Genomic DNA, 15309 nt, shown 5'->3' with positions numbered 1-15309 from the left:
GGCACAGAGCTGGCCGCTGGCCCAAGCAGGGCTAGATACTTGTCACATCACAAGACTGCCATAGAATTCACCAAACTCTGCTTTAAGTAAATATCAGCACAGTGATTTTATTTTTTGTTCTTTTTAAAATCTTGGAGCAAGCAAAATTAGGAGACCAAACTGAGGCTTTCCTTTTTCATTCATTATGTTAGTCTCCGTTTCCTGGCCCGAGAATACATATTTTCAGCTCTTTCATAAGAACATGTGATTTTCCCAGAGGCATATGGTACAGGAGTCACAATGAAATGTAAGTCAGACTTGAGATTTGGGGAGTTTGGAGCCCCAAGTTTGCAAAAAACTAGCTAACAGCCAAATCATACTGGAGGTGACTCCCAGTGACTTAATTTCTTTGAGTTTAAAAGAAAAAAAAGAGTAACTAAGTCAGGACTTAGGCACATAAGCCTGTCCCCTTGGACAGGAGAGTCTTAAGTTAAAAAGTCATCTTTCAAAGGGCTGATTACAATTCCTCTTAGTAGCTAATAGATTTATTTAATTTGGAGATTGCAAATATAACAGATCTAGGAAAATTAAAAAATAGATCACTATCTAAGGTAAACAATTTAAGCAAAAAGTGACTCAATTTCTCTTTTAGAAGGCATCAGTGGATAAACACCTTCTAAGCTGAATCCAATAAAAAGAATTATGTCAGACAAATAACAAGTCTAGAGATCTAAGGTAGAGCATGTGTACTGTATTATTAATCCTATTAATCCTGTATTGCATGCTGGAAATTTTCCAGGACAGTATATTTCAGGTGCTTTTACCACACACACGCCCCCCTCCCCACACACAAAGGTAACTGTGAAAAAAAAAATGGCTATGTTAATTTGCTTTACCGTAGTAATCATTTCACTGTCTCTATTTCCATCAAAACATCACAGTATGCTGTACACCTTAAATTATACAATAAAAAATAAATTTTAAAAAGAGTAAATATGTTTACTTATAAAATATTCTTGTGAATATTTAAAACAAATTATTATTAATCAACCTCACTTTGAAAGCCCAAAGGCATTAGGTTGACAGGGGCTAGGCTTTTTAAACAGCAATTAGTTATAGGCGAAGTGTCAGAGCTGAGTCTATTTCAGGAGAAGCTGCCTCCATCTTATATGGTCCCAGTGGCCAGGGATTACAAAAGCCCCAAGCAGCAAATCGATGACTAACCAGTTAACTGCATTTATAATTCCCCATCCAAACTTATCAGATCAGTACATCAGGAAAAGAAGTCAATATCTCTGCTTAATTTCTTAAAAACAAAGAAATGGCAACTTCTCAAGAAAGCCATCAGCCGTCCTTAAGTCTCCATAGAATTAGAAAGTCAACATTTCCACTTTATAGTAACTGTTCAAGTGATGTGAACATTTTACGTAGTGGTAAGAGTGACAGCCAGGTGGAGAAGTGAAGGCTCAAAAGAAGTCTGCTGCCACCACGCAAATGTTCTGGAGGTGAAGCAGAGCTGGGCTAGGCCTGGAGCCTGAGCCAGGACCCCAGGGAGGGTGTTAGCCCTGTCAGAGTGACACAGAAGCCTTACCAATAATGATTGTATTCATCTTGTTCTGCTCCTTTGCAGAGCTGGCCTGCAGTCCTTGATGGATCTGGTGTGCGGCCAGGTCAAAGAGGTCCAGATAATCTTCCACGGGATAGCGGTCTCGCAGCCCATCTCTTAGACGGACGATTCCTATGAGAACCAAGAAGCAGGAGATACTGAGGGCAAAGTTGCTACTGCTGGAGCGATGGCCTCCCAGACAGCAACCAAAGAGAGATGGAAAGGCCTAAAGGGCCTGGCTACAGCAGCAAGAGGCTCAGCCCAGGTAAGCTTCAGAAAGGGCTGCTGGGGATGGGGGTGGGGGTCTATGCGGCCTGGCTACCCACTTCAATCCATGCATGCCTCAAGGGCTGGAAGATACCACCACTAAGCTAGACAGTGGCAGATTAAAGGCTGGAACACCTATTCAAGAGCTAGAAACACGTCTGCTTGGAGGGACAGAGTCTGGGGCTGGTTAACACAGGTGGGACTCTTAAGTGGCTGGGCAGCGATGACACCCAGGATGCATGCGTTGTGTCAAACAGGGAGAGAGGACCGAGGGCAGCCCACGGGAGAGAGGAGGGCAGTATCCTATAAACTCCACGATGCCTTCCTCATGGGGCCCAGCCAGCACCTGCCTGATGTTCTCTCTTCTCCCCTGTTCAATCAAATACCCTGCCCTTTGTCCAAACAATAAGGGGAACTGATCATACTCTAGACAGACATGGATTCTAGCATCAGCCACATACAGCTTAAATTCACCCCCTGCCTGAAAAATAAATAAATTTCACTTGCAAACATTTAAAAATCCACTTCCCAACACCACAACTCCTGAAGTCAATGGAAATTGGAAAGAGAACATCCGTGGCCAAAGCAACAAGAGGTTCAAGGTGACATTGAAGACTAGATTCCAGAGGCCCGCCTCTGTTCTTCCTCCTTTCCTGCCAGTAGAAAGCTGGTTTTCATTAAGGGGAAATCACTGTGAGCCTCGGGGGAGCACCCTACAGCAAGGGAGTGTGTTCAGACACGTCCAGCAAATGCATAGGGATGTGAAACCGTGGCTCCTACAGCGGCCGCTGCTAAACCACAAAAGAAACATTTACACTTTAGCTCACTGTAGGACGAACATCAAAAGGATGAAAGCAAACGTTTGTCAGGAAACACATTAAGAGTTGGTCTAGGGAAAACTTTGAAGATTCCCTTCTAGTCAACCTGAGTCCGTTACTGGAAAACACCCTCGTGGCCTGCCAGGACTCTGGCTGACAATAGGCACCTATCACCCCTCAGCTCCAGTGACCAAACCTCTCCTGGCACAAGGAAAAGGTTACAGAGAGGAAACAGTGATCTGAGGACCGCAGGGTGCATGGGGCTAAGCTGGAGCAGAGAGGGATGGGCAGTGGTCATGGTAAGCCTGTGGAAAGGGCTGAGAGCAAGGCCTCCAGAATGATCTCCATGTGGTTATCATATGGAACACGTAAGGCAGACGGGGCAGGTCAGAGAAGCTGAGGCCTGAAGCAACTCAGTCTCCCCCAGGTGCAGCGACTGCAGCTGGAACTGCACATAGCTGGGAACAGCACAGAGCGGAGGAAGAGCACAGAGCAGGGAACAGCACAGAGCAGGGGAACATCACAGAGCAGGGGAACATCACAGAGCAGGGAACAGCACAGAGCAGGGAACAGCACAGAGCAGGGGAACATCACAGAGCAGGGGAACATCACAGAGCAGGGAACAGCACAGAGCAGGGAACAGCACAGAGCAGGGGAACATCACAGAGCAGGGGAACATCACAGAGCAGGGAACAGCACAGAGCAGGGAACAGCACAGAGCAGGGGAACATCACAGAGCAGGGAACGGCACAGAGCAGGGAGCGGCACAGAGCAGGGAGCGGCACAGAGCAGGGGAACGGCACAGAGCAGGGGAGCGGCACAGAGCAGGGGAGCGGCACAGAGCAGGGGAGCGGCACAGAGCAGGGGAGCGGCACAGAGCAGGGAACGGCACAGAGCAGGGGAACGGCACAGAGCAGGGGAACGGCACAGAGCAGGGGAACATCACAGAGCTAGGAACGGCACAGAGCAGGGAACGGCACAGAGCTAGGAACGGCACAGAGCAGGGGAGCGGCACAGAGCACGGGAGCGGCACAGAGCAGGGGAGCGGCACAGAGCAGGGGAGCGGCACAGAGCAGGGAACAGCAGAAAGCTGGGAGCCAAGAGCCCGGATCACGCCCTTCTTGCTGGCCCTTACTGGCCACTGGCACTTACCGCTGACTGCTCGGGTCATGTGCCCGGGCTTTCGGAACAAGAAGAGCTGCCAGTTCTGACTCGTCCCCGTGTCCTGCACACAGCTGGCAATCAATGCTCACTGCATGGCTGGGAACCGGGTTCCAGACCCTGCTGCGTCTTTGCCTGGGAACAGCCTCCTAACAAGGGAATTGTGCAATCTCTTTCTGCCGCCCTCGCCCCCCAACCCCAGCACTAACGTTGCGGGAGGAATGAACGAATGAAGGAACGAGACCAGACAGGAGCCCTGGGACCCGGCACTCACCAAACCGCTTCCGGGTCCACCAGTGTGGCTCCTTGATGGCGGAGAACTTGACCTCAGGGTGCAGCCGCAGGCGGTCATAGAGGTCTGTGGTCCCGCACTTGGGCTGCCCTATGATGTAGAAGTGCGGCAGGCAGCGCAGGCGGAAGTGCTTCCCGTGCGCGTGCGCCAGGTGGCCCCAGAAGGCCTTGCGCAGCGCGTCGAAGGTGGAGCGGAAGCGCTTGGAGTAGAGCACGTAGGAGTTGGTGAGGTAGGGGTCGGTGGTGTTCCGCCCCGAGAACTCCTCGTACCAACAGGGGCTCTTACTGTTTGGAAGGAATTTGTTGGGGATGACTGAAAACATCTGCAAGGAAACAGAGGAGGAGAGACACAGAGGAGGGGAAAATGAGCAAAGACACAATCTAACCGCAATGGGAACATGCCCTGAGACTGACGACCGTGTTCAAATTTGAACTAATGTTTGACAGTGATTACCAAATAAAGCAAAACTTGGTAGACGGTCAATGACTGTGCTTTCCTCACCCCCGCCCCCCCGCAAAAAAAAAAAAAAAAAACAACTTGGAGAGAATAAAGATAAAAGTTTAATTAAAACCATTCTACCATAATTTACCTTTCTGACACACAACACACGCACACACGGTAATTAAACAGAATCTTTTTACTAGTTGTATGTTTAAATTGCCGTTAGAGATTAAAATGTAGAATAGAAGCAGAAAATCAAATTTAACGCAACTTTAAAATCCCAAATGATGGTGATCTGCAAAAGCAACTTTTAACTACCACGACCACATGTCAAGCAAGAAGTCCTGGAATGCGATAATGAGAGCCAGCGGCCCTTGAACATGCCTAGCCCAGCGTTCAGGACAGCAGATTCCCTTCCTGGCACTCCATAGCGTAAGCAAACAGCAATCTCTCGGTGCATTCAAATCCATAAGGCTGTCAAATGCTCCTTGCTGCATCTAAGACATTTTTTAGTCATTTTCCTTCTGTGTTCCCAAAGATGGTGATAGAAAGAAAAGCACTCATTTCTAAAAATCAACCAATCAGTCAAGATTAGCACAAAGCTACTCACATGCAACTCCTGCTTCTTAAGGTCTTCTAAGTCTGGGAGCTGTCTGGTCGTGAACTCAATCCTAGTTGTGATCCTGTTGATAATTAATTTAATGCTTGGATAGTCCTTCACGTATGAAATATTATTTACAGAGGATTGGTGGTGATGCTCTTTTGTGTCACTTGGGTTTTCGCTGTCCATCAAGCTGGGGTTGCTGGGGAAGCCTCCGTAATGGAAAGGTGATGAGATCAGAAGCTCTTGGTGGGCCCCAGAAAGGATGTAAGAAGCCATTACCAAGGTCATTATTATCAGTCCAAAAACGAGGCTACATCGCTTCCCCTTTTTGAAGCGCAAAAACCCACCCCAGTTTTCGTTCCCTTCAGTCCTCACTTCAAGAACAGCAAGCAAGTTCATCTGCTTACTGTCCACACGAAACAGAATTTTGTTTTCTCCTTTGCACGTGGGGCACGCCTGGTGACCGTGATGGGGGCCCCCTTGGCAGTTGACCTGCTGCTTGTGTGCGCCGTCGGGTAACAGCTGTATGCAGCAATTAATGCAGTGCCTCATGGTAGTGCCAGTGCCCTGGGCTGCTGGCTTACCAAGCCATGGGTGGGCCCCCCAGGAGTCTGGATGTCCGCAAGTCGTGCTGGAAAACCTTAAGAATGCCTTGTGATTACAGAAGATGGATGGAAAGCACAAATACAAAAATAAGCAGACACCACAGCACTAGAGAAAGAGGATGCACGTTCTTTGGTTCAGCTCCAAAAGAAAACAAAAGGAAGTGATGTCCCAGAGTCATGTTCTACAAGAGCCGCTGCAACCTCAGAGAAGGTCACAAGTTCAGGAGCAGCTCTGCCTGCCCTTCAGGTTTTTCCCATGGCACAAAAAAAGGTGGAAGAATTCTCACTGGGGAATGTGGAAACACACACAAAATTAAAAGAAATCATGGTCTTCTCACTGATGGATGGATTGCCATGCCATCCACGGAGGCATCTGTGAAGATCTTCGCTTTTACATCCTGAGTACCTTTGGAATATTTCCTCTGTGGGGCGCAAACTTTAAAAAATGCCAGATTTCCTACACAGAAAGACAAGAAGCTTTATTACATTGTGTGGTAATAGCAATAACCCAAAGCTCGTCCTCCAAGGAGAGACAGATGCTCACTCTCTTTTCCACCTCTAAGTCCAGCCAAGCTAGCCTGGTTCTAAGCAAGTCATAGAAAATCGTGAGGATAAAGGAAGAGGTTTCAGGTCCTTGCAGTTGGCTTTGGGGCTCAATTTCTGCCACCAAACATGGCCCCAATCCTAGCACCACCAGCGCCACATCAAACATCTCACATTGCACATAGTCCACATCTCCCCTAATCCCTCTGCCTTGATACATCTCAGTTACAGGATCTCTGAATCCCAGGATGTTGTGATCATTCTCAGATTCATGCACAGTCAATGACTACAAATTTGAGGGATGAATTGAAATATCAGTGCTTTTCAGTCAATGAAAAATCTCAAGAATACTAAGGAGGATGATTAGAAAGGGAGCAGGCAGAGAAAATGTGTTTTTTCCCTCTCGCTGGCATCAGCAGTCTCTTTCTTAGAGTTAACCTTTATTATCAGATTAGGAAGCAAAAGTTAATGGAAATTTAGAAACAATGAAATGAGTCTCTCCTTCAGTAGAATGTATCATATTAAAAAACCACTTGACTTTAAGTTATTAAGCAATTAAAGCCAATGTATAGTATTCCCTCGAGTGACACAGAGCTTCAGACCCTGACATAATTTTTCACTTTCATCATCTCGAGCAAGATATGATTCTTAAAAACCTATTAATAGAATCCTGTGGTTATAAAATATATTGTTGCCCAAATGACACTTCTTTGTAGATGTCATAAAAAGAGCCATGGATAAGCAAAAAAGGAGACAACCTACTTAGTTTCTAGCAGTGGTAGATCAGCACTAATTGGCTGTGTGACCCTGAGCAAGCCACATAACGTCTCTGAGCTTTGGTTTCCTCAATAGTAAAATTAGGATAATAAGGACACCTTAACAGGTACTAAATTAGCTACTACATGTAAACAGTTTGAATAATGCCTGACACATATTTAGCATACCATAAAAGGTAGATAGCATTGATAATAACAGCATCATCAACTATTATTATTCTGATTTTTCATTGTCAGTGGATGCCAAAAACATTTGAAATGGAATCAAAGATGAGAGATCCTATACCACATGATTATTCTTTAGCAACTGAAAATTACCCAAGAGTGGTAGACTCCAACTCTACACACGCCACCCCTCAAACAACCCTCACTGTCTCCATAGAGGCGGCATTAACTAACCCCGCATCAAGATCTCCATGTACTGGCTGAAGGATTAAACAATCAGAACTCAACAGAAGAAATGTTCATGCCCCTTGGACTGAAAACCTCATGTTTTCTCAAAATATGGTGGCCAAGAAATAGCCAAGCTGTGTTTCCCAAAACGTCTTCCTCCCACAAAATGTTCTGCTTGCCGTTGGTGAGTGTTCTGTGCTTAAATTATTTGGAGAAAATGTGGAATGGACAAAATTACACAGAATTCTTCACAGCTGAACTTTTCAGGGCCTTTGATATGCTAATAAGCCCTGTGAATCCACAAGAGAGGAATATAATACACAAAGTTGGAAGTACATAATTGGCCAAGGAATCTCACTAGGGTATCAAGGAGCCAGTTTGAGAACGGCTGGTCAGTAGAGGCTGAGACCTGAGTCCTGCAGAGGCGCCGGGGTGGGGATGCGGAAGGGGCCAGTTCTGGGAAGCCAGGCCAGACATCTCAGGCCCTACCCCCATCTCTTATCCCTGAGGGCAGCTGGAGGGACATGAGGGCAGCTGAAGGGACATGTCAGAAACCTCAACGATCAACCTCTGCTTCAAACTTGCTCAACCACCCCTGACCCATTGCTTGCTACAAACAATTCTTCCAAACTAAAGAAACAAAAGGGCAAGATCCCCTACTTGGAAACTCCATCATTAAAGCCAAGAAAACATTTTTTCACATGTCCAAGACAGGGCCAAGCCGGGGTTAAAAATGAGACTCCAACCAGCAGCTCAGCGGGGAGGGAATTCGCACCCTCCTGTCTTTCTGCTGCAGAAAATCGAATTAGATTCTTTAAAAAGCAAACAAAACACGGACTTTGAAGCTCCAAGATAGGAATGTACATAATCTGGACCCAAACGAATGGGCAAAACATTCCTAAACAAGGGCAGGGGCAGCTCATTTCAAGCAAAGTAAAAACATGAGCAGCCAACAGTCTCAACAGACAGGAGGGAAGATGGGGTGCCCGGACCGGGTCCACAGAGCATGTCTGCGGGGCAGCCGCCCCCACCAACCAGCCCAGCCTCTGCAAGTCCTGCTTCCTAAACAGAAAGACCTGAGGAGGCAATTTGAGATGCTGCAAGAGCCTTAGCAAAACACTCAGATACAGTGTTTTCTCAGCTCCTAGCATTCTTTCATTCATTCATTCATTTATTCAACAAATACCTTTTGAAGAACAGCTGAGTGTTGCGCAGTCCAGATAGGGGGAGACCAAAAGCCAATACAAGATGAGGGATGTGATGTGGAAATAAGAGATGAGTATTTGGTCTCTGTCCTCGGGTACTGGTACACAGGTGCTAAAATCCTTGGAATTTTTCTGAGTGATGGGGTGAGAGAAGCACCTTTCGTCATTCATGACAAGCCCCTTTCAGCCATACCTGAGTGTATCCTGATGCGGTGACCCTTTGCGGGCCAGGATAGCTCCAGGATGGGGGCTGGTCACCAGAAAGACCAAGCCTCAATGAGCAGCTTTCAGCAAACCCCCCAAACTCCGGGTAGGGAAGAAGAGCTGCAGATTAAGTCGATCACCAGTGGCCAATGATTTAACCAATCATGTCTTTGTAATGGAACTGCCATCAAAACCCTTAAACCACAGGGCTCAGGCAGCTTCCAGGTTGGTGGATCCTTCGAGGTGCTGGGAGGGTGGAGTGGAGGGAGACGGTGTGGAAGCCCCACACACCCTCCTCCACCATATCTCGCCCCATGCGTCTCATCTGCTGGCTGTTTCTGCATTGTATGCTATAATAGACTGATGATGAGTCAAGCACTCTCCTGAGTTCTGTGAGCCATTCTAGTGAATTACTGAACCCGAGGAGGTTGTGGGACTCTCTTGCCTTTGTAGCCAATTTGGACAGAAGTGTGGGTAACCTGGGGACCCAATACTTGGGACTGGCGTCTGAAGTGGGGCAGTCTGGTGAGACCAAGCCCTCAAACCTGTAGAGTCTGAGGCTGCCTCTGGTAGGGACAGACTTGAATTGAATGGTAGGATAATCAGGTTCTGGAGTTGGAGAATTTGCTGGTGTTGGAAAATACCCCTGGGCTGGGGTGGGTGTGTGGGGGGGGTCCTCTCTGAGAAAAAAACATAAAGCTATCTTACATTTACAAGTTTTTACCAAAATCGATAGCCACTGTATAGTACGTCAAATACTCAGTAAGATGGACAAGCAATCTGAAGCCCAGGTGAGTCCCTTGTAAGTGAAGGCCCTAGAGCCTGGAGGCTTCCAGACAAGACCTCCCCTGACAGGCGTGAGTGGTGCAGGGCTGACCCAGAGAGGAGGCCTGTTCCCAAGTGGAGCTTCTGTCCCACCAGGAGTAGGGGCTGCAGGGCACAGGCTATAAAGAAGTCCCAAATGAATAAGATAATCACAGACGCTGCTAGACAAAGGCTATGCAGAAAAGAATAAAGAAAAGGGGGAGAGAACAATAAAACCATTGGAACAGGGTTTTGGAATTCTTTGTGCCGTCCTAGGACTGGCCCATTCTTTGTTCTCAGGGCTGTCCTGCGCACTGTAGGATGCTTAGCAGCACCCTGGCCTCCACCCACTGGATGCCATAGCACCCCTTCCCCTGAGATGTCACAACCAAAAACATCTCCAGGCATTGTCAATGTCCCCTGGGGTGCATAATCACCCCTGGGATGCATAATCACTGCTGGGTTGGAGCTACTGCCTTAGAGAAGTGGGAGGTATGATACACAGGGTGACAGGGAAGACCTGATTTCAGAGGGGACATTGGAGGAGAAACCTGAACAAGAAGGAAGCCAGTCACGTGGAGACCAGGGGAAGCAAAGGCCCCGTGGAGAGACGCTGTGGGGAGTCCCAGCCCATGAGGGCTACTGGCAGGGTAGGCCCTGGGGCAGAGGCTGGTGGGGGTGGAAACCCGATGGGAGAGGAGGCAGGGACCAGGCTCTGTCGAGTCTTGAAGGCCAAAGTCAGGGGTGGGATTTGCTCGAGTGCAAAAAGGGAGGCATACTACATATTCTCTTTTTTTTTTTTTTTTTTGAGATGGAGTCTCACTCTGTGGCCCAGGCTGGAGTGTAGCGGCACGATCTTGGCTCACTGCAACCTCCGCCTCCCAGGTTCAAGCGATTCTCCTGTCTCAGCCTCCCGAGTACTAAGATTACAGGCATGCATCACCACGCCTGGCTAATTTTTGCATTTTTAGTAGAGACGGAGTTTCACCATGTTGGCCAGGCTAGTCTTGAACTCTTGGCCTCAAGTGATCCAGCCCGCCTTGGCCTCCCAAAGTGCTGGGATTACAGGCATGAGGCACCACGCCTGGCCTCAAAAGAATTTTTACACTATGTATAACTATCAAAGAACACAACTCAGGGAAGAAAAATCCAATTAATGGGGTGGTATTGAAAGGAAAATGGATTGCTGTTATGTTCTGTATCTGGCCTTTTCCATAGGCCACAAATTATCCCAAGAACAGTCATTCAGAAACCTAACACTCAAGTGGTTCTTCCTTCAGAAAGGAGTCATGTGTGCCCCCTGCACTTCACCTGTCTGGAATGTCCACATTTGGTGCCGGTCGACTCAGACGAGACGGGGCCCTTGGCACTTCCGTTCATGTATTAAACCAAAGGATTCAGGTATACATTTCAGTGCGATTGCTTCCCACCTGGGCTCAATTCTGAGCCTGATGGATGCAGACCATCACTATGGGAACCTGGCACCAGGAGAGAAATCAGATAACGGGTCCCAAAATAGAAAGTGTTCAATTACCCAGCCCTTGCTTGGACACCCCCTATTAACCTATGCACCCAAGCATCATTAGCAAGCCATTTATAACAAAATTGTAATTGAGAGACCCAGAAATACCACTTTAGATTAAGTAATTGAATGCCCCCTCAGTGTAAGATCGATAAAGGGCATCCAATTTCACCCTAGGAAAAACTTATTAAATTATTATAGCTATAAGCTGATATAGCAGAAGAAAGATGTATGAAACTTCAGAAGAAAACTGGATGGATTTAAATAAATAGCTTCATTTAGGTAGACCATTTACATTTGCCCTCTGGGGACAGAGAGGGAAAAAAATAGCTAATTACATTATTTTACTTATATGTTTTAAGGAAAAAAATTCAATGGGTCTTAATTAACCTTTACTAAAACACAAAGCCTTCTTCTGATTAGTATGTCTAACTGCTGACATTCCTCTTTAGGCTATGTATATGGAAACATATTTTTTCAAGGAATATTAATCAACAAGTAGGAGAAGGAACATTTTTCACATGTAGCTCAAAGATAGAAGGTTGTTGCTGAGACTGAGAAGAAAGCCAACAAGACTGAAGAGTTCTGTACAAATTATAAATAATCAGATTCACTCTTCTACCTGGACTTTGACAGTTTTGATCACATCCCAGTCAATAAGCGGAATAAAGCCACACCACTCCATCAACATTCACTGGCCCATAGCATAGCAGAGAGGACACAGCAGTCACATGGGTTAGGATTCCAAGTCCATGTCCACCCAGTGGCCTTGGACAAATCACTTAAGGTTTCTCGGCCTCTGTATTTTTCAAAAGAAGTCCCTGCTGGCAACAGATCACGTACAGCATTGGAGTTAAGAACCTGAGTGCTGGAGCCAGGTTGCCCAGGTTTGATCTTGAACAAGATATTAAACATCTCTTCTCCCCATTTCTTTGGATATGACTTAGGAATAATCACAGGACCTGTATCATGGCAGTGCCGTAAGCATTCAGTGAACTCATTCATGTAAGGTGCTTAAAAGAGTGTCTGGCCCGGCCAGGCGTGGTGGCTCATCCCTGTAATCCCAGCACTTTGGGAGTCTGAGGCGGGCAAATCACAAGGTCAGGAGTTCGACACCAGCCTGAGTAACATAATGAAACCCCATCTCTACTAAAAATAAAAAATTTGCCAGGAGTGGTGGCACACGCCTGTAATCCACACTACTCAGGAGGCTGAGGCAGGAGAATCATTTGAATCCAGGAGGCAGAGGTTGCAGTGAGCCAAGATGGCGCCACTGTACTCCAGCTTGGGCAACAGAGCAAGAGTCTGCCAAAAAAAAAAAAAAGAGTCTCTGGCCCATAGCCAGTGCTCAATAAATGTTAGCTGGTATTACAGATGCACAGTCCTGGCCCACAGTGGGAATTCGATAGTCATTTATTACTCTTTACCATAGATTGCATTATTAGTCTCAATTTTTTTCTTCTTCCCATGTTCACATTCTTTGCCACTTTGGAGGGCCTTCAGCTACAGGAGTGACGTATTTCTCCACCCTTCGGTTTGAGTTGGGTGGCTCACTTTGGCCAGCAGAATAAGGCAGAAGTGGGCTTAAGGCTGGCACATGCCAGGCACTAAGACATGTCCTGTGTACTCATTTGTCCTCTTGCACCCTTGCTTGGCCAGGAAGAGGGGGAGACAGGTGGAGCAGGGCCACCTGGCTGAGCCCACCCAGAGCAACCAATACCCACTGGATCCCAGCCAATTCCTAAAGACACCAGAGACATAATAAAGGGTTGATTTTTCTTTTCTTTTTTTTTTTTTTTTCCAGACAGAGTCTCACTCTGTCACCTCTGTCACCCAGGCTGGAGTGCAGTGGTGTGATCTCAACTCACTGCAACCTCTGCCTCCCGGAGGCTGGCTACCACCAGCAGCAGCTATGCCAATGTGATGATGGAAACTCAGAGGGGAGGCTGGGCACAGTGGCTCACACCTGTCATCGCAGCACTAGGCAGGCGGATTACTCAAGCCCAGGGGTTCTAGACCAGCTTGGGCAACATGGCAAAACCTCGTCTCCACAAAAAAATACAAAAATTAGCTGGGTGTGGTGGTGCACACCTGTAGTCCCAGCTACTCGGGAGGCTGAGGTGGGAGGATTGCTTGAGCCTGGGGAGATAGAGGCTGCAGTGAGTCGTGATCACACCACTGCACTACAGCCTGTGCAACAGAGTGAGACCCTCTCTCAAAAACAAACAAACAAACAAAAAGAAACTCGGAAGGGAGCTGTTACTGAATTAAGACACAATGGCTGAAACATCGGAAAACAACACACCAGGTTATTTTCTGACAAAATGTGTGTTTATGACAACCACAGCTGTTTTGTTTTAGTTATCCGAACAACTGCCCCACACTCCCCCACCTCCTGATGAAGAGGGCTTCCTCCTTGCCTCTTTTCAGTTACTAATTTCTTCCTTGCTTCCTTCCTCTCCCTGAGCAAGCCCTTCCTGTAATCTGATCCGTATGGTTTCCTTGCCAGATTTTTTCTTTCCTGATGACTGGGACACGTCACCCGTGCTTTGTCTAAAACAGGTATTCTCAAACCACAACCTGGGGGATCTTCCTGGCTGGCCCAAAATCTGTGCATACAAAACCCAGGCCGTTTTTTTTTTTTTTTTTTTTTTTTGAGACAGAGTCTCGCTCTGTCATCCAGGCTGGAGTGCAGTGGCGCCATCTCTGCTCACTGCAAGCTCCGCCTCCCGGGTTCACGCCATTCTCCTGCCTCAGCCTCTCCGAGTAGCTGGGACTACAGGCGCCCGCCACCACGCCTGGCTAATTTTTTGTATTTTTAGTAGAGACGGGGTTTCACCGTGTTAGCCAGGATGGTCTTGATCTCCTGACCTCGTGATCCGCCCGCCTCGGCCTCCCAAAGTGCTGGAACCCAGGCCGTTTTTTAAGCTTATTTTTAAAGCACACTTGACTCTCTGTTAAGTTCATCATCAACGTTGGTTTTGGTTAATCACAACTACCTTACATGCATACAAAGTATATTCAATGCTATTGTTTTAGTCCATAAGCCATATCCATAAAAACAGGCATTTCCCCAAGATCCGATCTCTACAATATGCAGCCAGCGCCTCCCCTGCGTCCTGAGTTCACTGATTCTCAACTTGGTAGAAAGACGGGATGTAGGAAAAATGGTTTCCAAGCAGTCAAAAATAAGACATTATGCCAGGCTTGGGAGTCGGGCAGACCTGCATTTCAACCCGAATCAAGTCTGTAACTGCTCTATGATCTCAGGCAATGAATTTAACCATTCTGTGACTAGGTTTCCTCATCTGTAAAATGGGAATAAAATGATCTCAGTCTCCTAGTGTGGATGTGAGGAAGAAATGAGGTCATGTACACAAAATGCTTAACCCAGAGTCTAGTACCCTGCACACCTTGGAAGGATGAGCCATCCCAAAACATGCCAAATTGATGTGTTGATTATTTTGAGTCAAAAACGCTGGAGAAATTATAGTTTCAGAAAGGGCCAGCTGACCTGTCTCTTCCTGCATACTCCAAGCCATAGACTTCTCTGGGAGGAGTACCCTTCCCCTGCCAGGCCAAGAAAATGGCCCTCCTCAGCACAGCCTGGGAACTGGGGGCTGCAATGGATCAGGATAAATACACTTCACAAAGTAACCCTTCTCTTCCACTAGTGTTACACACCCCATATATCTCCCAGAGACTCCCCTAGAAATGTATATTGCTCCAGCAGGTCCCTTCTGTTCCGTCTCTTCTGAAATTGATTGTTCTTTGTCTAAAAGGTCTAAAAACATCTTGCCTTGGCCACTCCTTCAAACTTCACTCTCTTGTGAAGATTCCCAGGTCCATGTAAAACTAACAAAGTGTGTTTGCTTTCCTTTTGTTTGTCTGCCTGGTGTCAAGGGGGCTTCTGGATGCAGTTGAGGAGCCTGCATAAGAGCTCACGAGGAGGGGGTTGGAGGTGATCTCCGGCTCCCCTGCATCTTGGTAAATGACCCGGATTCCTTGCATTATTACTGGAGAGACCCTTAGGTCTTCACTCTAGGGTTACTTGCGTTCAGTGTGCATATATTATAATTCCAGACACCG

The 15309-nt window shown here is 47.1% G+C and overlaps 1 protein-coding gene across 7 annotated transcripts in view; it reads right to left on the bottom strand.

Annotated features, from left to right (window-relative positions):
- CHST15 (carbohydrate sulfotransferase 15) overlaps positions 1-15309 on the bottom strand; it is an 85973-nt gene that overhangs the window by 32302 nt on the left and 38362 nt on the right. For all 7 annotated transcript variants that reach the window (XM_055246315.2, XM_055246295.2, XM_055246296.2 and 4 more), the window contains exons 2-4: positions 5175-6230; positions 4106-4445; positions 1571-1717 (exon numbers count right to left, since the gene is read on the bottom strand). In XM_055246315.2, coding sequence (XP_055102290.2) covers positions 1571-1717; positions 4106-4445; positions 5175-5720 — 1033 coding nt within the window. In that variant the 5' untranslated portion in view covers positions 5721-6230. The remainder of the gene's footprint in view (positions 1-1570; positions 1718-4105; positions 4446-5174; positions 6231-15309) is intronic.

Source organism: Symphalangus syndactylus, chromosome 2 (assembly GCF_028878055.3).
Source record: "Symphalangus syndactylus isolate Jambi chromosome 2, NHGRI_mSymSyn1-v2.1_pri, whole genome shotgun sequence".
Lineage (NCBI taxonomy): Eukaryota > Metazoa > Chordata > Mammalia > Primates > Hylobatidae > Symphalangus > Symphalangus syndactylus.
This window is presented reverse-complemented; position numbering and strand designations above follow the sequence as displayed.